Here is a 26,793-nt window from a genome sequence, read left to right on the forward strand (position 1 = left end):
ATTCTTGATTCAGGTTTTTGAATATAACTTTGACTTTGGATATTGACTTGCTTGACTAAGCCTTCTTCTTTTGACTCTTTTGTCTTGGATTACGGGCATAATCGCAGCCTTGGATATTGACACCAATTCCTCTTGATTGAGCCTTTGTCTTTGATCATGGCTTGTATCGTCTTGGATTTGCTTATTGCTACAATGAATTTGAGTCGGAATAGCACCTTTGGTGTGAAATGGGTTGGTCTTTAGTAATACGGGTTGTTTATTGTGGGGAATGGGCTTACCTTCTGTCATGGATCGTTAACAAGGGAGATGGTCTAGATTCGTCCTAGAATCTCTTGAGATAGGCTCGTCCTAAACTAGGTTGTAGCGAGGTTTCTGTTGCCAGACATGGAATAGGTAAGAAAATGGACACGGAGTTTCAGGTCCTCAACAACTTGGAATGGAACATCGTTTAAGTGTACTCACATCGACTTGGCATGTGTTGATAATTGTTGTTCATTTTAAAATGTCTCAAATCAAATCTTGTTATCACAGGAAAAGGTAAAGGAAAAGAAGAATATGTGGATCGAAAAGTGTACTTTTATTGCAACGAGTAATGAATGTGTTTAACATAGACTCGAGAAGACATGTGACTCATGGGACAGCCCCCAGGTTGTCACTAGAAAAATAATGGAAAAGAAAGCTTAAGACGCGGACGCAGACTTTGATTCGATCTCATATCTAGACTCCTAATCATTGGCCCATGCTTGAACATTTATTCTTCTGGCAACTGGCTTCGGCATCTAATTTTGAGCATTCATCCATTTCAGCACCTCGTCCTCATTATTGGGAACACTGGAAGGATAACAGTCAAGAAGAGTTTCCCGATAAGTGGTATATCCATGAAGATTGCCAAACTGCCTTGTGGGTTAAAGGTTGAGAGGGACAATTTCCCACTTTCAATCATATCCTAGATCGCATGCCTGAGCTTATAGCACATCTCAGTATTATATCCTTTGCCCATGTGATACTGGCAATAGGCATTTTCATCCCAAAACCTAGACATCTTTTCTGGATCTGGTGCAGGACCGATAGGCTTCAACATTCGTCGTTCCATGAGCCTCTAAAGGGCATCGGTGTATGTAATACCGATGTCGGTAAATTTTCTAGGAGGTGTATCCTTCTTGTCGGAAGCCTTTGTGAATGACCTTGGAGAGTCATTAGGTTTCTTTGACGAAGGCTCCATGAGGTTGCCTTTGTTGATTTTGATTCTGGGTTGAGAAGAACTAGTAAAACATTGCTCACTTTTTACTTTCTTCTTAGGATTGTCAGGTTGAGGGTTTGCCTGGACACTTTTCATCTTGAGAGGTTGGGCATCAAGCTTCTTACCCATTTCAGCAAACTGATTCTTCATATTGGAAAGCCGAGAGTTTAGGTTATCAATGGCTCCTTCTAACTTGAAAAATTTATTGTCGAAGGCAATGGAAAGCATGAGCATTCCACTTTGCATATCATCTTCCTCAAGCACGTTCATCTCTTCATCGTCATGAGGATCGAGGAGATGAGAACAGTCTAGGGATGATTCTTCATCATGGTCATGGTTAATGATATGAGGCTCAAGAGGGATGATTTTCTTGGATTGCTTGACGGAATATGGCACAGAAAGCTTGCCATCCTCGATCATATCCTGAATAATATGCTTTAGATAAAAGCATTCCTCCGTATCGTGTCCCCTACCTCGATGGTACTGACAATATGAATTGCCCTTCCACCTAGGCAATATATTTTCAGGGTCTGGGGTTGGACCAATTGGATGAAGTTTTCCTTGGGAAACCAACCTTTGTAGAGCTACCTGATATGTGGTTCCGAGGTCAATGAATTCCCTATGAGCTCATCCCGGCCTTCTGGGTGGAGTTTCCAAGAGGTTGACTCCCTTGTCTTCATTGGCCTTCTTAGATGGGTGAGTTGTATTGAAGCTATGCCCTGGCCTTGGACTATGAGAAGATGGTAAAGGTTTCATCATGCCCATTTTGTTTTCCATGTTGATGACATGAGTGCTCAAGTCTTCGACGGTGGTCTGAAGCTTAACGACTGCAGTACTTAGTTCTTCGACGGTGACAAATAAACGTTCTTGAACATTTTCATTGAAAATTGCAGAATTCCTACCGAGAAGAAAATGAAGCGCGTCACAACTTGATTTGGCATGGGATCACGCAAACTAAGGCAATAAGCAACAAACACAGAAACGGACAAGTAATCACGAGGAAAGACGACGAATCTAGACATGACTTGTGAATTCGTGAAATGTCGTGAGCGACTTCTCGTGTTTGAATTCACGGTGCTTGACTTTAATTTTAGACTCGAGTGTTGACTTTGACGGAGTGACCCTTATATAGTTGACCTTATTGAGGGATTGATGACACTTGTCGATTCTAGACTCGAGTATAAGTGTAGATACCTGAGGTGTGCTTATAGGTGTTAAGAAGACGGTTGCAGTTTAGACTCAAATGTGAGGCCCATTGAGACTCGTGTGTTGAGGCTCGAGATGTGTCACTAGGGAGGTTTTGAAAATACGTCTTTGAAAGAAAATGAATTTGAAAGATGAGCCCTATTAAGTCTTGTGTGTACGACTCGGGCACGTGTGACACGAGGTGTCGAAAATATTTAGATCCTAACTGCATTGGGGTATGAGGACCAAAATGACGTCGTGACGCCTTAGGACTTGACTTGAATTTGAAAAGACCCAAAATGTAAAGGAAGACGGGTTTATGACTTGACAGGGTTCCGACTAGGACATAGTCGGTTTGAATTTTGACTCTAACTTAGCCCAATTGAATTTACATATTTACATTTACATGGTTTGAAAATATTTTGGGTTTAAAAAACGCTTTTTGGTTTTCTTTGGACTTTTTACGTTTTTTTATTATTTATTTTTTGATGGAAAATTGAAATTTGAAAATCGAAAAATTCGGCATTATCTGGTTTACCAATGGGACATTTGAAAAGGTTTGAAAATGAATTTTATTTACATTGACATTATTTAGTTTATAAATGAGGAATTTAGACACGTGATTGATTTGGAAAACACACACAACGTATACATACAAACAGGGATTATAACAGTATGCTGAGTGCATTTAAGAGGTTTTAGCTTAAAAGGTGGGTTATCATACCAAGCAATCAAACCCTGGTCTGTGGAGAGGTCCATGCCAAACATGAGTAAGGTCAGTTCCTAGTCCATTTCCTCGAGTAGTGAAAGCTCTCGATACAAACATGAGTATGTACCATAGTATGGTTGACGTCAATCGCTATCCATATTTAGGTCCAGATAGGAATTTGGACCGTCCGGGAGGGACGATTGGTCGAATGGGTTGGTTTAGGGCCTAGAAAGACCAAATGAAACGACCTAAGAAGGTCGAGTGATGAAAATCGACAACTGTCTCATATAAACTATTCTCTAACCTTGTTCAAGTTTCACCCTGGGTAACACGTAAGTGTATCATCCCCAGCGGAGTCACCAAACAGTGGACATGGGCCACCCGCGCCGCGCGTTGGTTTCGAGGTGGTGGCACTTCTCCCACGGAACCTTGGTTTGCTAAAGCACGTCATGGGCCGTTACAGATTGGTGAGGCATTTAAACCGGAGAAAGGTTGAATAGCCTACAATTGTGGAGTCGCCGCCAATTTATTGTGAAAAAATTGGAAACCGTTCGAATACCTCCCGTCACATCAAGACACAAAGTAGTGATATGAACACTAAGAAATTCGTTACCCTTAGCATTCTATATCTAGAATGATTTTCATGATGCCTATGGACACGGATGACCAGAGATAACTGGAGTAAGGGGTGAGGGTATGTATTAGGAAGCTCTTTAATTCGAACACCTAATCCCGTCTGCCTCGATAGCGGCCTCTACTAATGATTAGGGAAATTGTTCATATTTGATATATCGTCGATGTAATGCATGCAATGCAACAAACATGGATTAATCCTAGCATGTGAAATCAGACTATGTCGATTAACACATGTTTTAGCAAACAATTGGGTCAAAGTTGATGTTAGATTAATTACATGTGAATGCCATACAATTAAATCATACATAATAATAATTGAATTATTATAATTAAAATTACAAATATTACAAGGTTTATTTGTTCTACGTCAAAAGCACGCTCAAAGACGGGATTTCAAAGAAGAAAATAAAAGAAAAATTAAATTAGAATTAAAATACGAAAATACGTCAGATTAGAGGTGATAATACAAATAGTAGTTGATTTGAACCGTAATTAGGAGCTACGTCAAGGCAAGAAAGAGTTCGAAGACAGAAACCAACCCACAACAGGCGCGGCATCTCCTGCGTCCTCTAGAAGAGGCGCAGCACTTCCTGCGTCTGTTCTAGAGCTGGGTTCTGGCTGTGAAGTCAGAACCGCAACATCGTTATCGTTCGTTGGTAGATTTAGGATGAATTTATCGATATTAGACTCGAATTAAAGTGTTTTAACCGATTATATGTATCTGGGCAGGTTATAAAATGAATTAAAAACGAGAAATTACAGCGGTTTACATGATTATGATTAACTTATGTCAGAAATACAAAAAAAGGCAAAACTTGAGGTTAAATTAAGACGGAATTAGACAAATATGACTCGATAGAAAACTTATGTATCAAGTTAGGATTCCAGAACCTCGACATGAACAAGTCGAAACCCGAAGAATCGATTTGAATTAAAACGGCGAAAACCCGCAAGTACTTAATTACTCGGGATTAAGGACGAATTAAACACTGTAATAAAAAGGGAATTGTTAAAAACACGATTTATATACTGAAACAACAAAGAAAACGGAGAAAAACGAAAGAAATAAGAAAAAGAGAAATTTGCTGGAAGTCGAGGAAGAAGGAGAAGAGCAGGAGCAGTAAGCAGCCTCTGGAAGAGGTGCAGCAAAGCTGCGATCCTTTGAAGAGGCGCAGCTGCTGCTGCGTTTCTTCTCGACGTCTAACCTCTGTTGTTTCGTAAAAACGGTTTTAAAAGATGGATTTTAAATCGGTTTTCGAACGTGCTTTTGATATAGATCTACATTAATTGATAAAATAAAGGTACAACAATAAAAAATGAGATTTTACACCCTCAGAATTACATGTTTGACGAAATGAGTTTGACTAAAGTTATCGTTTTAGTGATTGCTCGACTCGAATATGCGTGGAAAGTACCCTCGTTAGAGGATTTGGTAGATTGATTAGGTTGATTAAACAGTGGAGTTGGTCAAATTGGTCGGTCTATGCAACGTGACTGGGACTTGGAATGATCGGAACTTACGTGGTCGATTGATCAAGCACGTAGGCGTCAAAAGCAATAGCGTAGTCTAGAATGCAAAGAGAGAAGAGAAGGGGCGGAACACTCGCGTGCCAAATATGGAGGCCGAAGGCCTCTATTTATACTTAACATATGGAAGATTGTAGGAATGACACGGATTTGGAAAAAAATAACGGAAATATTCTCGAAAACGTGAAAAGAGGGTTGGAGAAGAGGCGCAGCATCCATTGCGATCCTTCGAAGAGGCGCAACACCTGCTGCGTCATTTCCCCGGAGGTTTCCTCCTCAACAAGAAAGATTTCCGCGTTTTATTATGGAATTTCGGTAGATTTACACTTCCTTATTCCATAAAACACAATATACGGAAGATATTTACTTAAAATATTAATTTTAATTAGGAATAAATATCTAGAGAATTCTAGAACATTCCGGAATATTCCGACTTAGCATTTAAACGGTTTTTAGAAAATGAAGCGGTTTTTGACCCGGACTCCAAATGAACTCTAATTACTGTCAAAATGTCCGTATCGATGCATAGATGACGACCAAGGGGTTGATTCGAGTGTTTGAGCTATCACTTGTCAATGAACTTATGGATTGTCATAAATCGTTCCGCGTACCAAACATGCGGCCCAATCATCACCGTGTGGTTGGAGGGAGGTGTAGAAATGAGGTATCTATACTCTCCATCATCATTGGACCCGTACACAACTGAAAACAAGAAAGCCTTCCCAGAAGAAATTTCATTGATATGAGCAGTAATAGCTTGAGAGGTCTTCTGAATTAATGTGATAACAAAAGCTTGAGGATTTCAAATGAGCCATACTTTCCCCCTAGGATGATAATCATTATTATTAACCCCTTTCCAGTGAGGCCCTAAATTATTTAGCACTCTATCAAAATCCCGAGTTTTTATTTTAGTTTCTACCAAACCATAGAGCCCAATATTATTCTGATAAAGGAATATCTTAACATATAACTGTTTATTGAGCCCATTTATTTCTCTTACATTCCAAGAGCCTAAGATATCCATTACTAATTTGATCTGGTGGGTCTTCCTCTCCCTCATTCAATGATCGCGTACTCCTTGGACTAGTTGTGATAGCCTCCACATAAGTCTTTTTAGGGGAGCTATCACTGGCACTTGAGTGTTCTTCTCTAGAAACTTGTTGGATACCAGTGACTGGGGTTATTATATTTGAATTATTGTATATTGGACCTCCAAAAGGAATTTCAGGAGGTTTAAGCCTTGGTGGCTGCCCAACCATTTGAATAGGAGGGGGTCCTGTAGGTTTCTGGACTGGTCTCCATACCATTTGCCTGGGTTTAGGTGCATTTTTTTTGGTGCAGGTCCTACTTGTTTCTTCTTGCACATATCCATTGTATGCCCTATTCCGTTACAGGAACCACAAGCCGTAGGCTTCTATTCATACTCCACCAAAATACTGACCTCTTTCCCTATTTTATATTTAAAGTGCAACTTATCAGGGAAGTTCTGACCTATTTCCACTTTCCCTAAGAGCCTGGCATATCCCAACCGAGTCTTATCCTCTATAGCCCCATCCCTCTTAACAAACTTTCCAATCAACCCTGCCAACTTCTCAAGGCTAGATTTACTCCAGAATTTAAGGGGTAGACCACATAATCTAAGCCAAATAGGGACAAACTGAACCCTCTCCTTGAGCAATCTACAAGATTCAGTCCAAAGTTTGACAACTATAGGTTTATTATCAAACATAGGAATCCTTGTTGCAAGACAAGATTCTAGCATTCTTTTGTGGGGAAACGCACCAAAAAAAACTCCATATACGCCCCCCAAATTTTCTGAATAAAACGTGACAGTAGTTCCCATGGTGGATTACCACCCAAGACATAACAAACTACAGTAGTTTCCCAGAATTGTAACTCTTCTTTTACATCCTCATCAGTGAGTTGCAACAAATCAGAATTCGAAGTAGGATCTATCGCATGACTCTTAGGAAAAGAAGATTTCTTACCTCTTACTTCAGTCTATCCATTCTGTTCCTCCTCCTGTTCAGAAATCGATTCAGTTGAATCTTCACCAATTTCTTCAAGATTGAGAACTGGAATTCCCACAATTTCACTCACATCACGAGGTTTTTGTGCATCACAAGTTTGTGGAACTCCATAAGCAGCATTCGAAGAAGACGGTTGATCCATATCTTGTCGTAAATCGGTACGATTAGAAAAAGAGTGACGAAGTTTAGCTTTCGATCGAATTTTACTTTTATTTGGGGATTTTTTAGTGATTTTTTTTGTCAATGTGCAAAATTAAAACCCTAATAATCCTAGAGAGAAGTAGGAGGTTTCTCTTTCTAACTTTCACAGACTTAATTTTTTGGTTTTAAAAACTTTTATATTATTTCTTACCCACTTTTTAAATTTAGCCAATCAAAACACATGAGAAAGGCGAGTTTAGGGTTAAATAATTTGGGTGAAACTTCCAAGGATACAAGTTCAAGCTTTCCCAAGATTAATCTTGTGTGGGTTAATGACTTGATGCTAAATCTTCTGACTACGAGTCTGTCATCTCGAGTGGCTAACTTGATATACCTGATTTGCAGGATATCACGTATACTCGGGAGTTTACCCAGTACGCACCAAAAATAGCGGTTACGAGTTTCCTCATCATCCAAATAAATAAAAAATATATCACCAGAAACTCTCAAGAAGCACTTTAATTTGAGTGTACTATTAAATTAGATGTATATGAAAAGTTGAAAAACTTGTTGTTGCTTTTGGGAAGAATGAGGGGTCAATATCAAGGAGATCCTATCTTGGAATAGAGCACTCTTAAAGTCTGAGGAGCGTACTCAATGTCAGGGATAAGCTATTGCAGATTACTGGTATTATTTCTACTGCTCAACAATTATTGTCTAGTTGTGTTAATGGTGGGGGTTTAAGGTTGGCCCAATGTATGACATTCTCAGGCCAAAATTTATTTCAGTTTATTGGGTTAAGGTTCTAAGGCGTACAAATGTTTTGCCTAAGCACAGCTTTATTAGTTCTTTATTGGCTATTCAACAGAAACTTCCCACTGTTGACTGTCACACTACTCAAGGCCTTCACTTGTTTAACTGGTGCAGTTTATGCAGGAGGGATGAAGAATCACATTGTCATCTCATTTTTAAGTATGAATTCTCTGCTAAAGTGTGGAGAAGTTTAATGGCTTGGCAAAGGATAAGAGGAAGAACATGTAGTCTCTGGGTAGAATTTGACTGGTGCGCTAAAAAGAGGATTAAGAAGCACTGGAAAAATGAGTTGTTTAGATGTGGGCTTGTAGCTATCATCTATATGATTTGGATAGAAAGGAACATGCGAATCTTTGGAAGTAAAGAGAGGAATGCTGGTGCTCTGATCAAACAAATACAATCTGTTGTCAGTGTTAGGACACTGTTTAAATAAGATTCATGTAGTGCAGAGATAATAGAGATTCATGTAGTGCAGAGATAATAGAGGTCTTGAATGATGGTAATTAGTGGATATTCTTTTTGTTAGATCCATTTCTTCTATGTTCCCCATAGTGGATGAGCTGTTCTTGCAAAAAAAAAGCGTAATATTAAATATTTTTAAATGATTATCTAATTTAGTGTATAGTCTTCTTATATACTCCCTCCTATTCTATATTTTATTCCCCTTTCCTTTTTCCAAAATAAATAAGAAAATGAATTTGGATCAGACAAAACACACAACTGACGTGAGCGTGTTGTTGTACACCCAATCAAAACACATTTATAATACTCAACAAACAACTAGTTAGCGGTAAGTCGAGGTCGATCCATGGGACGGTGTGCTTTGGGTTCTAATTCTATCTATCTCAATTTATGCTAGTGTCACAATTGATGGGGTTTGTAGTTATGTTCTAGACTAATAAAAGCAATACAGTAAAACAAGCAATAAAAGGAAAGATGTAAACAAATGGTTAAAAGTGCTAAGATATCATGGGGTCATAGGAGATTCATGGTGTTGATCATACAAACATGTTTACAAAGTAGGAAGCTGATGTGAACATTATTTGCGCACATTTAGTCCCCTAATTGAGCCTATTTTGCATACTATTATAACATTCTTTGGCCATTTTATCCGACAAAACCTTCCTATTTGCTTTTCTATCGCATTTCATATGTTTTATAGAAAAGGAGATAATAAGGCGGAAATTCCCGTCTTTCGTGCATATTTGGAAGCTTATTGATGATATTAGATGGACTAGTATGAAGAGGAGGCAAGAATGATGACCAAAGACGTAGGAATAAAGTGTATATAGAAGGATCAAAGGGTTAAAAGTAAGAATGACGAGAGGGAAGGCATTACAAGAAGAAATCGCTCGAAAACCGATCCAAGGGTTGCTCCTTTGGCTCTGAAAGTATGCTAGATGGAACGGCATCGAAAAATCAAGTGATCTAGGCTTTTGAATCACTCCAATAGGAGTCCGGATGAGGAAATAACGTCCGTTTAACAATCCGAGCTCAAGATACAGCTCAACCCGCTCGGGTCAAATTCAACCCGCTCGGGTTGAAGCCCAGGACGCCCATATTTCGCTCGGGACGGGCGTATTCCTGGACAGGAAACTTTCCCTTGCTACGTGAACCACAATCCGAGCGTCTTCTCCCAAATCCGCCCGGATTGCATCTCCCGAATCCGCCCGTCTTCTCCCAAATCCGCCCGTCTTCTCCCAAATCCGCCCGGATTGCATTTTCAGAATCCGCCCGTTTTCCCCCGCCAGAATCCGCCCGTCCCGACTCCAATACGCACGGATTCCAGTACAACGAAATTTCGTCTTCTCCAAGCTACAAAGAAAGAAGCCCTTCATTCGAAAAATACCGGCTCCTCCTTGCTCAATCTAAAAAGTGTAATTACTAGTTTAGCCCTTAGTTAACCCTAATGCATCCACCTAATTTCCACTATAAATACCCCATTTGTAATAATCAAATCATCAAGTTTTATTAGATTAGACACATCCCTTTAGCTAGAAAAATCCTTCCTTAGATTAGATTAGGAGTAGATTAGAATAGATTACTCTTTAATCTTTCCACAAATTACACATTAATCTTTCCATAATTATTGTTCAAGTTTATTATTCAAGTTTATTATTGGGTAATTGAAGATCATTGGGTTATTATTGGGAGATTGACAACCTTCCATCAATCATCAAGTTCTTCTATTATTCTTTGCATTATTATTTTGGAATCTCCATAGGTATAATTCTCTTAATCCTTGTTTTAATTATTGTTAATCTTTATTACTTGCTCATCATGTTTGGCTTTGTTAGTATGATTGACAACTTTATTAACATGTTAAACTTGATAATGAGTGAGTAGTCTCTTAGCTAGGATTAGTGGGTAATTAAGGGAAACCAACATGAGATTGATTCATGCTTAATCTAATATGTTCACATGATTAAATTGCTTGCTTGTTGTGATGTCAACTTTATGCACATGTTATGTTTGATGAAATGCTAAGCCTATGAATCCTTGCATTTTTACCATCTCTTATCTACTCAACTTGATTTGTAAGATATAAACCAACTCGAGTCTTGTTAGACCATGCATAGAAGTTGAATAGGAGGAAAGTAAGTTGACTTGTAGGTGTTGTACAATCTAATCAATTCGGCTCCGGGACCCAACTCTTCCTATGAACCGTAAGATATAAACCAACTCGGTTTCTCCACAACATTAATTGCTTGCAACCTTGTAAACATGTTTGTTTGATCAACACCATGAATCCCCTATGACCCCATGATATCCTAGCACTTTTAACCATTTGTTTACATCTTTCCTTTTATTGCTTGTTATACTTTATTGCTTGCATTAGTCTAGACACAACTACAAACCCAAACAAATTGTGACACTAGCATAAATTGAGATAGATAGACTTAGAACCCAAAGCACACCGTCCCATGGATCGACGTCGACTTACCGCTAACTAGTAGTTTGTTGAGTATTATAAATGTGTTTGATTGGATGTGACCCGACGACATCGCTCCATCAAAATGGCGCCGTTGCCGGGGATGGTGCTATGTGACTAAGTTCTTACTTATTTGTCTATTTTGATTTTGCTTTCACCTTGAGGAACTTGTTCCTCAAGGATTGTTCTTACCGTTTTTGTGTAGTTTCCATGCTTGTAGTTGTTTCCTTGTCTTAGCTATGATGGCTCAAGACTTGACACGTGGAGTATGTGGTAGTTTCTTTGAGTATGACTATGGGTATGGGGAGTTTGAGGAGCAAGTCAACACAAACCTACCTTACAACTCATACATTGAAAATCCTAACTACTACCCCGACTTTTCCCACCAAAACCACCACATCCAATACCCACAACAACCAACCACCCAAAACTCACTTTACAACCAATTCCAAATGCCACAATACAACCACTTTCACCCCTACCCACAAAAAGAAGATGAACCCATTCAAAATGTGATTCTCCAAATGATGGGAGATCAACAAAACTTCTTCAAACAAATGCTAGAAGAGAGCCAAAGAAGGGACATTGTTCTTCAAGGCATTGTTACTCATGGTGAGGAGTTGGAAATTCAAATTGCCCAAATAAAAGAAACCCAACTAACTACCCCTCACCACTCTTTAGACATTGACCATGAATGTGAGTTTGAAGGAGTTACCTTTGATGAGAAGTGGGAAGAGCCAATCTCCTTGAGCTCTTGTGAGTATGAAAGTGTGGTATTTGATGATGAAGATATGAGGTTGAGTAAGCCAAATACTCTTAAACTTTGTGAGTATGAGGGTGTGTCATTTGAAGTGGATGTTGAGGTGTTGGAGAAAGAGTTTGTGAAGAGGAATGAAGCCCCTATCTATGATTCGTATGAAGATAGCGATGATGACGTGCCTAAGGAAGGAGCTTATGAAGAATACGTGTCTTACAAGGACCTTTGGAATAGGGGAGAGGAATGGACTTGTGATATCACCTTGCTTGAGGAGCCTATCCTTGAAGTATTTGAGATATCTTATTATGAAGATGAATGTCCCTTCCCTATTGTCCACGAAGACTACTTGACACCTACCATGGAGCCAATGATTGTTGAAGAGGATATGGTGGACCTTCTTCAAAAGGTCAAAGCATCATACAAAAGCTACTTGGTGGAAAAGCTCAAAGAGAAACTTGCACGTGAAGCTACTTGTGGAAATTTGGCATCCACAATGCCAACTTCTAAGGAGCTCGATCATCAATGTTATGAAAATTCTCCTTCTACCTTGGAAGGATTGATAAATCCAAATGCTATCATCACCACAAAAATTGAAGGAGAAGGTGGTAAGTGGAAGTCTCCGGACGAATATGAACCACACTTCATACCTTATGTTGACAAGAATCATGGACTTGTTGGTTTTAAGCATTTCAAAGGCTCAAGTGCTAAGGGCAAGGTGAATGAGAGAGTAAGTGGCAAGCTACCTTGGCCAAGCTTCATATTGAATTGGAACAAACCGTATTCATACTTATTTGAGGATTGTGCTCAAGCCTTTGACCGGTTATTGAGAGCATTGAGCAACATGGACAACATCAATAATCATGGCAACAAGGAATGAGTTTGGTGGAGTCCTCCCTCAAACCACCATTTGTAAGATATCATTTCCTTTAACTTTGCATTACATTTACACTTGCATTTAGTTATATACATATACATTTAGCTTGCATTTGTATTATATTTCATATTGCATTTACATTAGTTAGTTCATGTAGTATAGTTTGCATTGTAATATATCTCACATGATTAGATTAATTTGCATTGTAATATATCTCACATGATTCATGTTGATAGTTGCATATAGACTAGAATTCATGCATAGTCACTAATGACCAATCCTATTCTTTTCTACACTAGAAATAGTGTTTAAATCGGTTTGGGGAGGTTTGATCATAAGTGACCATAGTTTAAATCATGCATCATATAATATAGTTTAGATTGCATTCATTTGTTATATATGTCATATAGAATTGCATTTAGTTAGAGCATGCATTCATTCATAACGTTGCATTTGCACTTCAATTTCCATAAAAACTTTAAAAATCCAAAAAACATGTATTTCCTTTTTATTCCTACTCCTACATGTACATTGAGGACAATGTCCAAAATAAAGTGGGGGATGGGAATTTATATTCCAAAATGCATAAAAATTGAAAAATTTCGAAAAATCCTAAAAATATGTCTTTTAATTTCATAAAAACAAAAACCATAAAAATTTGAAAAATTGAAAAATCCAAAAACAAGTTCATTTCCTTTGTAGTGTAGACTTGTATATATTGTTTTGTATATATTGTGTTTGTTCTATCCTTGTTCACATTGATCGATTACGCCACATCCGAGACATGAGGATATTGAAGACCGCATGGTATGATCTTTCCAATCTCCTTTTCCCTCTTTATGTTAATGACTATGTGACGTTATTTTGATTGATGCAGTAAAAACAATGTGAACTTAGGACTTGCATTTAGTTTATATGACATATTAGTTGGTAGAATCATTTGCATTAGGATGTATATATGTTAGTTGCATCATGGGATGTAGTTTGCATGTTAGAAAATTTTTTGCGAAACCGTCTACTTGGGAAGCTTGACTAGTGTATATAGGCCCTAGTAGATGCTTTTTCTTCTTAAGACTTTGCTTGTTAGAATACTTGTAAAACACCCTAGGATGTGTCATGCTAGTATCCTTTGACCCATGGATTAAGGCCTAGTCAAGAGTACCTTGTGGTGTGATAACTCCTTGGCTACCGTTTATTCCAAGGTGACCCTTGAAACCATGCAACCATCATTCATCCATGTTCTACCACACATTTTGTCATCAAAGGGAATGGGCACAAAAAGAAATCAATTTGAGTTCAATGAAATGAAAAGTGAAAGAAAGTTTGCAAAATGCATCAAAAGAAAAGAGGAGCAAAAATAGACTCCTAAAGCTTCAAAAATAAGGCACCCTCCCTACATATGGGGTGACTTTGAAAATGTTCAAAAAGAAATGCAAAGAAAAGTTGAAAGTTGTCAAGTGTTGAAATGCCAAAAATCAAAAAGAAATGGCAAAAAGAAAGTGTTCTCAAATGTTATATGCCACAAGAAATTGGGGGGAAAAACAACAATGAAAGTAAACTCCCAAAATGAAACTCAAATACTATCGATCCCTTTTCCATCTTATCCATTTTTGTGCATGGTAGAGAGGGGACGACCCTTCTTCTTGTCTAGGCAAGAGGGGGAATTCCGCGATCCTACAGTGTTTCTAACGCCATAGGGAGTCTACTCTTGACAAAAGCATTTAACGATTGAGGACAAAGGTACCCTAGCTTGACACAACTTGGAGGTGATTTATTGGTATCCTTCTAGGCTTAGTAGTTTGAAGAAATTGTATCTATGAAGGAGTGTGTACCCTTGAATTGCTTCCCTTGTAGATAATTACCGCCACTTAGATGAGGAAAGTGGCTAATATTTTGTAGATGCATCCATTACTTGTTTTGTGTGCTTTAATGTTTGGATGTGTCGCCATTTTGGCAAGACCCACCTTGCCTTGCAAAAAGGCATCCTACCTCATGGTTGTCTTGTTGTGAGTTGAAGGGGCGGAGTGAGACCCGCTAATTGTCTCATATCGGTTATATTAGTAGGATAGTTTAAATAAAGGTCTAGTTTTAGTCACCTCTTTACTCGGGACGAGTAAAGGTTCGGTTTGGGGATATTTGATGTGAACATTATTTGCGCACATTTAGTCCCCTAATTGAGCCTATTTTGCATACTATTATAACATTCTTTGGCCACTTTATACGTCAAAACCTTCCTATTTGCTTTTCTATCGCATTTCATATGTTTTGTAGAAAAGGAGATAATAAGGCGGAAATTCCCGTCTTTCGTGCATATTTGGAAGCTTATTGATGATATTAGATGGACTAGTATGAAGAGGAGGCAAGAATGATGACCAAAGACGTAGGAATAAAGTGTATATAGAAGGATCAAAGGGTTAAAAGTAAGAATGACGAGAGGGAAGGCATTACAAGAAGAAATCGCTCGAAAACCGATCCAAGGGTTGCTCCTTTGGCTCTGAAAGTATGCTAGATGGAACGGCATCGAAAAATCAAGTGATCTAGGCTTTTGAATCACTCCAATAGGAGTCCGGATGAGGAAATAACGTCCGATTTACAATCCGAGCTCAAGATACAGCTCAACCCGCTCGGGTCAAATTCAACCCGCTCGGGTTGAAGCCCAGGACGCCCATATTTCGCTCGGGACGGGCGTATTCCTGGACAGAAAACTTTCCCTTGCTACGTGAACCACAATCCGAGCGTCTTCTCCCAAATCCGCCCGGATTGCATCTCCCGAATCCGCCCGGATTGCATTTTCAGAATCCGCCCGGATTCAATTGAATCCGCCCGTTTTCCCCCGCCAGAATCCGCCCGTCCCGACTTCAATACGCACGGATTCCAGTACAGCAAAATTTCGTCTTCTCCAAGCTACAAAGAAAGAAGCCCTTCCTTCGAAAAATACCGGCTCCTCCTTGCTCAATCTAAAAAGTGTAATTACTAGTTTAGCCCTTAGTTAACCCTAATGTATCCACCTAATTTCCACTATAAATACCCCATTTGTAATAATCAAATCATCAAGTTTTATTAGATTAGACACATCCCTTTAGCTAGAAAAATCCTTTCTTAGATTAGATTAGGAGTAGATTAGAATAGATTACTCTTTAATCTTTCCACAAATTACACATTAATCTTTCCATAATTATTGTTCAAGTTTATTATTCAAGTTTATTATTGGGTAATTGGAGATCATTGGGTTATTATTGGGAGATTGACAACCTTCCATCAATCATCAAGTTCTTCTATTATTCTTTGCATTATTATTCTGGAATCTCCATAGGTATAATTCTCTTAATCCTTGTTTTAATTATTGTTAATCTTTATTACTTGCTCATCATGTTTGGCTTTGTTAGTATGATTGACAACTTTATTAACATGTTAAACTTGATAATGAGTGAGTAGTCTCTTAGCTAGGATTAGTGGGTAATTAAGGGAAACCAACATGAGATTGATTCATGCTTAATCTAATATGTTCACATGATTAAATTGATTGCTTGTTGTGATGTCAACTTTATGCACATGTTATGTTTGATGAAATGCTAAGCCTATGAATCCTTGCATTTTTACCATCTCTTATCTACTCAACTTGACTTGTAAGATGTAAACCAACTCGAGTCTTGTTAGACCATGCATAGAAGTTGAATAGGAGGAAAGTAAGTCGACTTGTAGGTGTTGTACAATCTAATCGATTCGGCTCCGGGACCCAACTCTTCCTATGAACCGTAAGATATAAACCAACTCGGTTTCTCCACAACATTAATTGCTTGCAACCTTGTAAACATGTTTGTTAGATCAACACCAGGAATCCCCTATGACCCCATGATATCCTAGCACTTTTAACCATTTGTTTACATCTTTCCTTTTATTGCTTGTTATACTTTATTGCTTGCATTAGTCTAGACACAACTACAAACCCAAACAAATTGTGACACTAGCATAAATTGAGATAGATAGACTTAGAACCCAAAGCACACCGTCCCATGGATCGACCTCGACTTACCGCTAACTAGTAGTTTGTTGAGTATTATAAATGTGTTTGATTGGATGTGACCCGACGACATCGCTCCATCAGAAGCAATTAATGATGTAAAGGAACCGAGTTGGTTTATGTCTTACGGGTCTTAGGAAGAGTTGGGTCCCGGAGCCGAATCGATTAGATTGTACAACACCTACAAGTCGACTTACTTTCCTCCTAATCACTTCTATGCATTGTCTAACAAGACTCGAGTTAGTTTATATCTTACAAGTCAAGTTGAATAGATAAAAGATGGTTGTAAATGCAAGAATTCATAGGCTTAGCATTTCATCAAACATGACATGTGCATAGGTTGACATTACAACAAACAAGCAATCTTAATCATGGAAACATATTAAATTAAGCATGATTATTCCCCATGTTTGTTTCCACTAATTACCCATTAATAATGCTAGCTAAAGGAAACTACTCACTCATTATCATGGAAAACATGTCATTAATGGTGTCAATCATTACAACAAGTATAAACATTATAAGAGCTTAAGGAAATAAATAATAAAGAGTAAAAAGTAAAGGAACTATACCAAATTTGAGATGATTCCCAATAATAAAGCAAAGAATAAAAGAAGAGAACTTGATTGATTGATAAGGGGTTGTCAATCCTCCAATAATAACCCAATAATCTTCAATTACCCAAAAGTAATAAAGTTGAACAATAATTAAGGAGAGATTAATGTGTGATTTGTGGAAAGATTTAAAGAGTAATCTATTCTAATCTACTCCTAATCTAATCTATGAGGAATTTCTAATGTGGAAGCCTCCTTTGATTATCATCAAAATGGGGTATTTATAGTAGTGCCTCATTAGGTTAACTAAGGCTAAATTAGTAATTAACAATTCTAAGTTCTAAGTAGGGAAATGCAAGTATTTTGGAGAGGTGCGCATCCTTGCTGAAGACGCCGAGGGATGCTCGTATACAAGGGTGATCCGCTCGGATTCTGGGCAGGTAGGACGAGTGGCTTAAGGTCGGGACTCTCGGATTCTGGGGCACTTGGACGAGCGACTTCCTGTTTTGGACGCTCGGATTGCTATTCAGAATGCTTCCTCTTCCATACTTCTTATCCTTGCAATATCGGTCTTTAGTTCTTGCCTCTTCTTCCATACTCGTTCATCCAAGATCGTCAATGTCCTTCCAAATAAGCTCAAGAGACGGGAATTTCCGCCTAATTGTCTCCCTTCCTACAAAACATACGAAATGCACTAGGAAAGCAAAATAGAAAGCATTTGACGGATAAAATGGCTATGGAATGTTATAATAGTATGCAAAATAGGCTCAATTAGGGGATTAAATGTGCGCAATTATGAGTCACATCAAATATCCCCAAACCGAACCTTTACTCGTCCCGAGTAAAGAGGTGACTAAAACTAGACCTTTATTTAAACTATCCTAGTAATATAACCGATATGAGACAATTAGCAGGTCTCACTCCGCCCCTTCAACTCACAACAAGACATCCATGAGGTAGGATGCCTTCTTGCAAGGCAAGGTGGGGCTTGCCAAAATGGCGAAACATCCAAGAATTAAAGCACACAAAATCGAAAAATGGATGCATTTACAAAAGAATAGCCACTTCCTCATCTAAGTGGCGCAAATTATCTAAAGGGGAAGCAATTCAAGGGTACACATTCCATTATAGATATGGTTTCTTCAAACTACTAAGCCTAGAAGGATTCCAATAAATCACCTCCAAGTTGTGTCAAGCTAGGGTACCTTTGTCCTCAATCGTTAAATGCTTTTGTCAAGAGTAGACTCCCTATGGTGTTAGAAACACTGGAGGATCGCGGAATTCCCCCTCTTGCCTAGGCAAGAAGAAAGGTCGTCCCCTCTCTACCATGCACAAAAGTGGATATGATGGAAAAGGGATCATAGTATTTGAGTTTCATTTGGGAGTTTGCTTTTGTTGTTGTTTTTCCCCCCAATTTCTTGTGGCATTTGACATTTGAGAACAGTTTCTTGCCATTTCTTTGATGTTTGGAATTTCAATACTTGACAATTTTTCAACTTTTTGCATTTTCTTCTGAACATTTTCAAAGTCACCCCATTTGTAAGGATGGTGCTTATATTTGAAGCTTTAGGAGTCCATTTTTTCTCCTCTTTTCATTTGATGCAATTTGTGCAAACTTTTTTCACTTTTCATTTCATTTCTTGAACTCAAATTTGAACAATTTTTTGTACCCATTCCCTTTGATGACAAAATGTGGGGTAGAATATGGATGATGGTTGCATGGTTACAAGGGTCACCTTGGAATAAACGGTAGCCAAGGAGTTATCACACCACAAGGTACTCTTGACTAGGCCTTAATCCATGGGTCAAAGGATACTAGCATGACACATCCTAGGGTGTTTTACAAGTATTCTAACAAGTCAAGTCTTAAGAAGAAAAAGCATCTACTAGGGCCTTATATACACTTGTCAAGTTTCCCAAATAGATGTTTTCACAAAAATTTTCTAACCATGCAAACTACATGCCATGATACAACTAAGATTTATACAACCTGATGCATATGCTTCTACCAACTAGCATGCCAAATAAACTAAATGCAATCCTATAATCACATTGTTTATACCGCATTAATCAAAATAAAGCCAAATAGTTATTAACATAAAGAGGAAAAAGGAGATTGGAAAGATCATACCATGCTGTTTTCAATATCCTCATGTCTCAAATGTGGCGTAGTCGATCAATGTGGAAAAGGACAACAAACACGATATAGACAATATATACAAGACTACACTACAAAGGAAATGAACATGTTTTTGGGTTTTTCAATTTTTCAAATTTTTATGGTTTTTATGTTTATGAAACAAAAAGACATGTTTTTGTATTTTTCAAAATTTTTCAATTTTTATGTGTTTTTGGAATATAAATTCCCATCCCCCACTTTATTTTGGATATTGTCCTTAATGTACATGTAGGAGTAGGAATGAAAAAGAAAGTACATTTTTTTTTTTTTTGGATTTTTGAATAAATGCAATGATATGAATGGATGCATGCTCTAACTAAATGCAATTCTATATGACATATATAACAAATGAATGCAATCTAAACTATATTATATGATGCATGACTTCTAGTAAACTATGGTCACTTATGATAAAACCTCCCCAAACCGATTTATACACTATTTCTAGTGTAGAAATGAATAGGTTGGGCCATTAGTGATTATGCATGAATTATAATCTATATGCAACTATCTACATGAATCATGTGAGATATATTAAAATGCAAACTATACTATACTAACTAATGTAAATGCAATATGAAATATAATACAAATAAAAGTGAAGGCTAAACAAAATGTAATGCACTATACAAAAGAGAGAGGGAGAGAAGAGTATCATACAAATGGAGGTGGTGAGGTAGGCATCTCTCACTCGTCATCATCATCTTGGTGGTAGCCATACCTACTAGAACTTCCTCCTTGGTCATAACCTCCTCCTTAACCAGAGTATCCTCCACCTTGACCATCAAAGTTCCCGGCTTGGTTCCCTTGATTAGGGAACAAGAGGTACGGTTGAGCCCAAGATGGTCGAGGGCCATTAGGATCGATATACCTTTGTTGTGCCATTTGGTAGTAATGAGGATAAATGGCCATGTAGTTATCGACCCGCCCATCGTGTACTCCGAGATCAAACTTCTTCATAAGGTTCATCAAGTCATGCATATCCGGAGCATTGGGGATTTGTGGTGTGAATGGCGTATGAGGAATAGGGTATGGTGGGATAGGCACATAGGATGGCGGGGCAATGGGCCATGCCGGCATCCCGCGAGGCGGTGGAGGTTGGCGGGGTACTTCTTCTCTTTGAGGGGGGTTGGGGTGGATTTGGATGTCGAGAAGGTAGCTCGGCCTAGGTGAATACGGGCTCAACCTTGGGTCGGTACCGGGTATATTCCACCCCGAAAGAATAATAGAGGAACACCCTTTTGTGAACCCTACACTCCCATTTTGAGTGTAAGCACACCACCGGTGGTGGTTGAAGACGACATCCTCATCAATCAAAGTACTACCCTCAAGAGGTGTATAGGTCCCATGGGTGTTGAACCCGGAACAAAGGTAGTTAGCCAAGATAGTAATTAGACCTCCCATCACGAAGGTCTTAAGTTGGGAGTTCCCTTGAGTGAAATCATAGAATCTCGTAAGCATCTCAAGGGGGGTATTGAAGTTGTACCTACTTGTCCCCCGAACATTTAGATAGGATTCAAGGAATGTCAAGTCGAGGAGAGTGCACCTATCTTGCTCATATCTCCCATTGATGGTGACGGCTACGAAATGTTCGGTGATCCGAATCACCGGATGTTGAATAACAAAGGTGTAGCATTGTTTTTGGTGAATGAAATCCCTCCCAGAAATAGGCTTCCAAATTAGGACCACATCAAAATCGGAGGGTTTGTTGATGTTGCTTGTTGGTACAACAAGACCAAAAATTTGAGCAAATTGGTCAAGTGATAGGCTATGGTCAAGGTTGCACAACCGGAACTCGATACCAACATTGTTCCTTATGTTCGAAACAATACAAAGACTACTCAAAAATTCCAAGGTAAAGCTAAGGTACGTCTCTTCATGGGCATGGAATAATTTCCCAATCCCCAAACCATCAAACAACATTTCGGTTTGGTACCTTATACCTAGGATTTCTAACACTCTAGTGTCAATAAACTGAGTCGATTCGTAATGCTTACCTAGCAACTTGACGAACATAGCGCGGTGGTCATCGGATGTGAAGAGTACCTCCGGAAAGTACTCAAGTTGCTCCACTCCTCCTCTTATCACCGGATGGAAGTTTCTTGGTACCATCATTTGTTAAGGGGATGAAGAAGATGAGCCCTTGCGTTTCTTGGTAGCGGCTTCAACAAGCTTCTTGGCTTTTCCCTTGAGATTCATCATTTTTGATTTGGGAAAGTTAGGGTTTGGTTGGTTTTTGTTGTGAAGGGAGTGTTTGGAGATGAAGATGAGTGGATTAGGTTTAGATAAGATGAGGAAATGAGGGATGGTGGGTGTATTTTTATAGAAAAGAGGGGTGGAACGAGCGGCTGAGGGTCGGGCTCGGGCGGATTAGTCGAGGTGATTGTAGGAATCCGAGCGTCTTTATGGCCGGGACGAGCGTCTTGCTACATTTGGTCCGAGCGTCTTAACAAAAATCCGCTCGGATTTCATTCCAGGGATCTTGCTTCAGCTGGGATAGAGAAAAGACGAGCGTACCGAGCTTGGGACGAGCGGCTGAACTGAGACGAGCGTCTTCTTCAGAATCCGCTCGGATTCTAGCCAAGTATGAAATTTTTCTTCAGGTGTCCTACTGGACGAGCGTCCAACTGATAATACGGGCATCTTTTTTTGGACGAGCGTCTTCCTGCAGAATACGCTCGGATTTCATGTCAGCGCCTAACAGTACCCTGAGGACGGCTGAGGACGAGCGTCCTGCCCTCGGGACGAGCGTCCCTTGCTGCTTTTCAATCTTTTCTTTCTTTTCTTTTCAAGATCGTACCCTTACACCCTTTTGTCAATCCTCCTTATCTTTTTCTGAAATTTTGCTCAATAAAAATGTAAGGAAACTCTCTCTCACTACTCTCATGCAAGAAATTATAAATAAAAGTGCTAAAATGTACAATGTTATACAAGGCAAAGGTTCAAGAAATATCTTACAAATGGTGGTTTGAGATAGGACTCCACAAACTAGTTCAAATTGTAGAAATTCTTGTCCATAGAGCTCAAGGCTCTTAGAAGGAGATCGAAAGTTTGTGAACAAGCTCCAAATAGGCATAAGTATGGTTTGTTTAACTTCAAGACGAAGCTTGGCCAAGGAAGTTTGTCATTCATTCTTGTCTTCTTCCTATTCTTGGCACTTGAATAATTGCGATGCTTCAAACCGATTAGCCCATGATTCTTGTTAGCGTAAGGTAGGACGTATGGTTCATGGTTGTCTGGAGACTTCCACTCACTACCTTTTTCTTCCACTTTGGTGATGATGATAGCTTTTGAATTTATCAATCCTTCAAGAGTAGAAGGAGAACCCTCATAATATTGATGACCGGATATCTTAGGAATTGATGTTGTGGGTGCCAAATTTCCACAAGTGGCTTCATGTGCAAGTTTCTTTTTGAGCTTTTCCACCAAGTATCCTTTATATGATGTCTTGACGTTTTGGAGGAGATCCACCATATCGTCGTCAACAATCATAGGTTCCATAGTGGGTGTAAAGTAGTCTTCATGGGCGATAAGGAAGGAACATTCATCTTCATGATAAGATATCTCAAATATCTCAAGGATAGGCTCCTCAAGGAGAGCAACCTCATACACTTCCGTTTCCTCACCCCATGAGTTCTTGCAAAGCACGATTTTATCACCATAGCTATCTTCATAAGAATCATAGATGGGCGCTTCATTCAACTCTTTCTCCAACATCTCGAAGTTCACATCAAAAGACACGCCCTCATACTCACAAAGGCTAAGAGTATTTGGCTTACTCAACCTCATATTTTCTTCATCAAACACAACACTTTCATACTCATAAGAGCTCAAAGAGGTTGGCTCTTCCCACTTCTCATTTTCCATTTCAAAAGTTACTACTTCAAATTCACATTCATGATCAATGTCCAAAGAATGGTGGGGAGTGATTGCTTAGGATTCTTTAATTTGGGCAATTTGAATCTCCAACTCCTCACCTTGGGTAACAATGCTTTGAAGAACATTGTCCCTATTTTGGCTCTCCTCTATCATTTGTTTGAAGAAGTTTTGTTGATCTCCCATCATTTGGAGAATCATATTTTGAATGGGCTCTTTTTTTTTGTTGTGGGTGGGTGTAAAAATGGTTGCATTGTGGCAATTGAAAGTCATTATGAAGTGGGTATTGAGTGGGTGGTTGTTGTGGATATTGGATGTGGTGATTTATGTGGTAAAAATTGGGGTAATGGTTAGGATTTTCATTGTACAAATAGTAAGGTAGGTTTGTGTTGATTTGCTTCTCAAACTCCCCATACCCATAGTCATACTCAAAAGATCCACCACATACTCCATATGTCAAGTCTTGAGCCATCATAGCTAAGACAAGGAAACAACTAAAAGCATGGAAACTACACGAAAATGGTAAGAACAATCCTTTAGGAACAAGTTCCTCAAGGTGAAAGCATAATTAAAATAGACAAACAAGTAAGAACTTAATCACATAGCACCATCCCCGGCAACGGCGCCATTTTTGACATGAGCGTGTCATTGTACAACCAATCAAAACACATTTATAATACTCAACAAATAACTAGTTAGCGGTAAGTCGAGATCTATCCATGGGACGGTGTGCTTTGGGTTCTAAATCTATCTATCTCAATTTATGCTAGTGTTACAATTGATGGGGTTTGTAGTTGTGTTCTAGACTAATAAAAGCAATAGAGTAAAACAAGCAATAAAAGGAAGGATGTAAACAAATGGTTAAAAGTGCTAGGTTATCATGGGGTCATAGGGGATTCATGGTGTTAATCATACAAACATGTTTACAAAGTTGCAAGCAATTAATGTTGTAAAGGAACCGAGTTGGTTTATGTCTTACGGGTCTTAGGAAGAGTTGGGTCCCGGAGCCGAATCGATTATAGATTGTACAACACCTACAAGTCGACTTACTTTCCTCCTAATCACTTATATGCATGGTCTAACAAGACTCGAGTTAGTTTATATCTTACAAGTCAAGTTGAATAGATAAGAGATGGTTGTAAATGCAAGGATTCATAGGCTTAGCATTTCATCAAACATGACATGTGCATAGGTTGACATTACAACAAACAAGCAATCTTAATCATGGAAACATATTAAATTAAGCATGATTATTCCCCATGTTTGTTTCCCCTAATTACCCATTAATTCTAGCTAAAGGAAACTACTCACTCATTATCATGGAAAACATGTCATTAATGGTGTCAATCATTACAATAAGTATAAACATGATAAGAGCTTAAGGAAATACACAATAAAGAGTAAAAAATAAAGGATTATACCAAACTTGAGATGATTCACAATAATAAAGCAATGAATAAAAGAAGAGAACTTGATTGATTGATGAAGGGTTGTCAATCCTCCAATAATAACCCAATAATCTTCAATTACCCAAAAGTAATAAACTTAAACAATAATTAAGGAGAGATTAATGTGTGATTTGTGGAAAGATTTAAAGAGTAATCTATTCTAATCTACTCCTAATCTAATCTAAAAGGAATTTATAATGTGGAAGCCCCCTTTGATTATCATCAAAATGGGGTATTTATAGTAGTGCCTCATTAGGTTGACTAAGGCTAAATTAGTAATTAACAATTCTAAGTTCTAAGTAGGGAAATTCAAGTATTTTGGAGAGATGCGCATCCTTGCTGAAGACGCCGAGCGACGCTCGTATACAAGGGTGATCCGCTCGGATTCTAGGCAGGTAGGACGAGCGATTGAAGGTCGGGATGCTCGGATTCTGGGGCACTTGGACGAGCGACTTCCTGTTTTGGACGCTTGTATTGCTGTTCAGAATGCTTCCTTTTCCATACTTCTTATCCTTGCAATATCGGTCTTTAGTTCTTGCCTGTTCTTCCATACTCGTTCATCGAAGATCGTTAATGTCCTTCCAAATAAGCTCAAGAGACGGGAATTTCCGCTTAATTGTCTCCCTTCCTACAAAACATACGAAATGCACTAGGAAAGCAAAATAGAAAGCATTTGACGGATAAAATGGCTACGGAATGTTATAATAGTATGCAAAATAGGCTCAATTAGGGGACTAAATGTGCACAATTATGAGTCACATCAACAACCCCACATACCATTGAATTTGGGCCACACAAATCATCCCAAAAAACGAAATAGGGAAAAAAACTCGAATAACCGAATAAGGAAATAGGGAAGAAAATATAGAATAGGAGAGAGTATATATTTATATATAAAAGTGGGTTGGATAGCTGTGATTGCACCACGTGTTAAATTTAACCTTAATTACATCATTAATTGTAGCTAATACATTAAATACAATATAATAATATTGTATAGATATTCATCATATTAATTACAACTGTTTCAGGTTAAGACAATCAAGTTAGCGTTGCCGAAACTCGGATTAGGTCAACGCTTTCCTTTCGGATGTTGGGCGAGATGATCCACTGCTGCCTTGAGCATTTTCTGCACAAGCAACACACAATGCCTTGGGGCGGGGTGTCCCAAGGGAGCCCTCTCCGATGCCTAAGTCAGTAAGATATCTTCAGAAATGTAGTTGAGACCTTTGCGAGATGCTTGGTCCCGGTCTCTCCTCTTAGATGCTTTTGATAGCCTTACTTCTAGAGTTATAGAGAGAGAAAGTTATTTTTTTGATTGATCTCTCATGAGAATGATTGATCTCTCGTGAGAGTGATTGATCATTGTCTTAGCCTTACTAGGATGTTTTGACTCTATGTAAGTTATTTCCCTTGGAAAGAATCCATGGGAAGATATTTTGTATATGTGGGAGGATGTGTACCTTATGAATGACTTGGATATCATTTGGACCGTGTGACCCGTGGACTGGCATGCGGATCGGGTCGACTCGGTGTGAGCCATCAATTTGCCTAGATAGGATGGCTTCTGAACCAGGCGCCTACGTATTTATTCTCTTTAGATGACGGGTTAACTCGGTCCTGGGATTTTTAGGCGAAAATCTGAACGAGACACTTAATATGCACTAGTTGAAACCATACCAGTTAATTCATTTTGAAATACTCAACAAACATAAATTCTACCCTTTAATCACCCTCTACTCCCCTATTAATCCTAGCAAGGTTACTACTCACTAAGCATCATGAGAAATATACTAATAACAGCAACAAACAAAGAGGCTAAATTAAGCATGATGATATGGAGAAACTAAGAACAGTTGATTAACGATTGA

At 38.7% G+C, this 26,793-nt stretch overlaps 1 protein-coding gene across 1 annotated transcript; it reads right to left on the reverse strand.

Annotated features, from left to right (window-relative positions):
* Positions 1–6,711: 6,711 nt before the first annotated feature.
* On the reverse strand, positions 6,712–7,140 carry LOC141618066 (uncharacterized). The gene has a single exon (XM_074435187.1). The coding sequence runs from the start codon at positions 7,138–7,140 to the stop codon at positions 6,712–6,714; it is 429 nt and encodes a 142-aa protein (XP_074291288.1).
* Between the last annotated feature and the right edge of the window lie 19,653 nt (positions 7,141–26,793).

Source organism: Silene latifolia, chromosome X (genome assembly GCF_048544455.1).
Source record: "Silene latifolia isolate original U9 population chromosome X, ASM4854445v1, whole genome shotgun sequence".
Lineage (NCBI taxonomy): Eukaryota > Viridiplantae > Streptophyta > Magnoliopsida > Caryophyllales > Caryophyllaceae > Silene > Silene latifolia.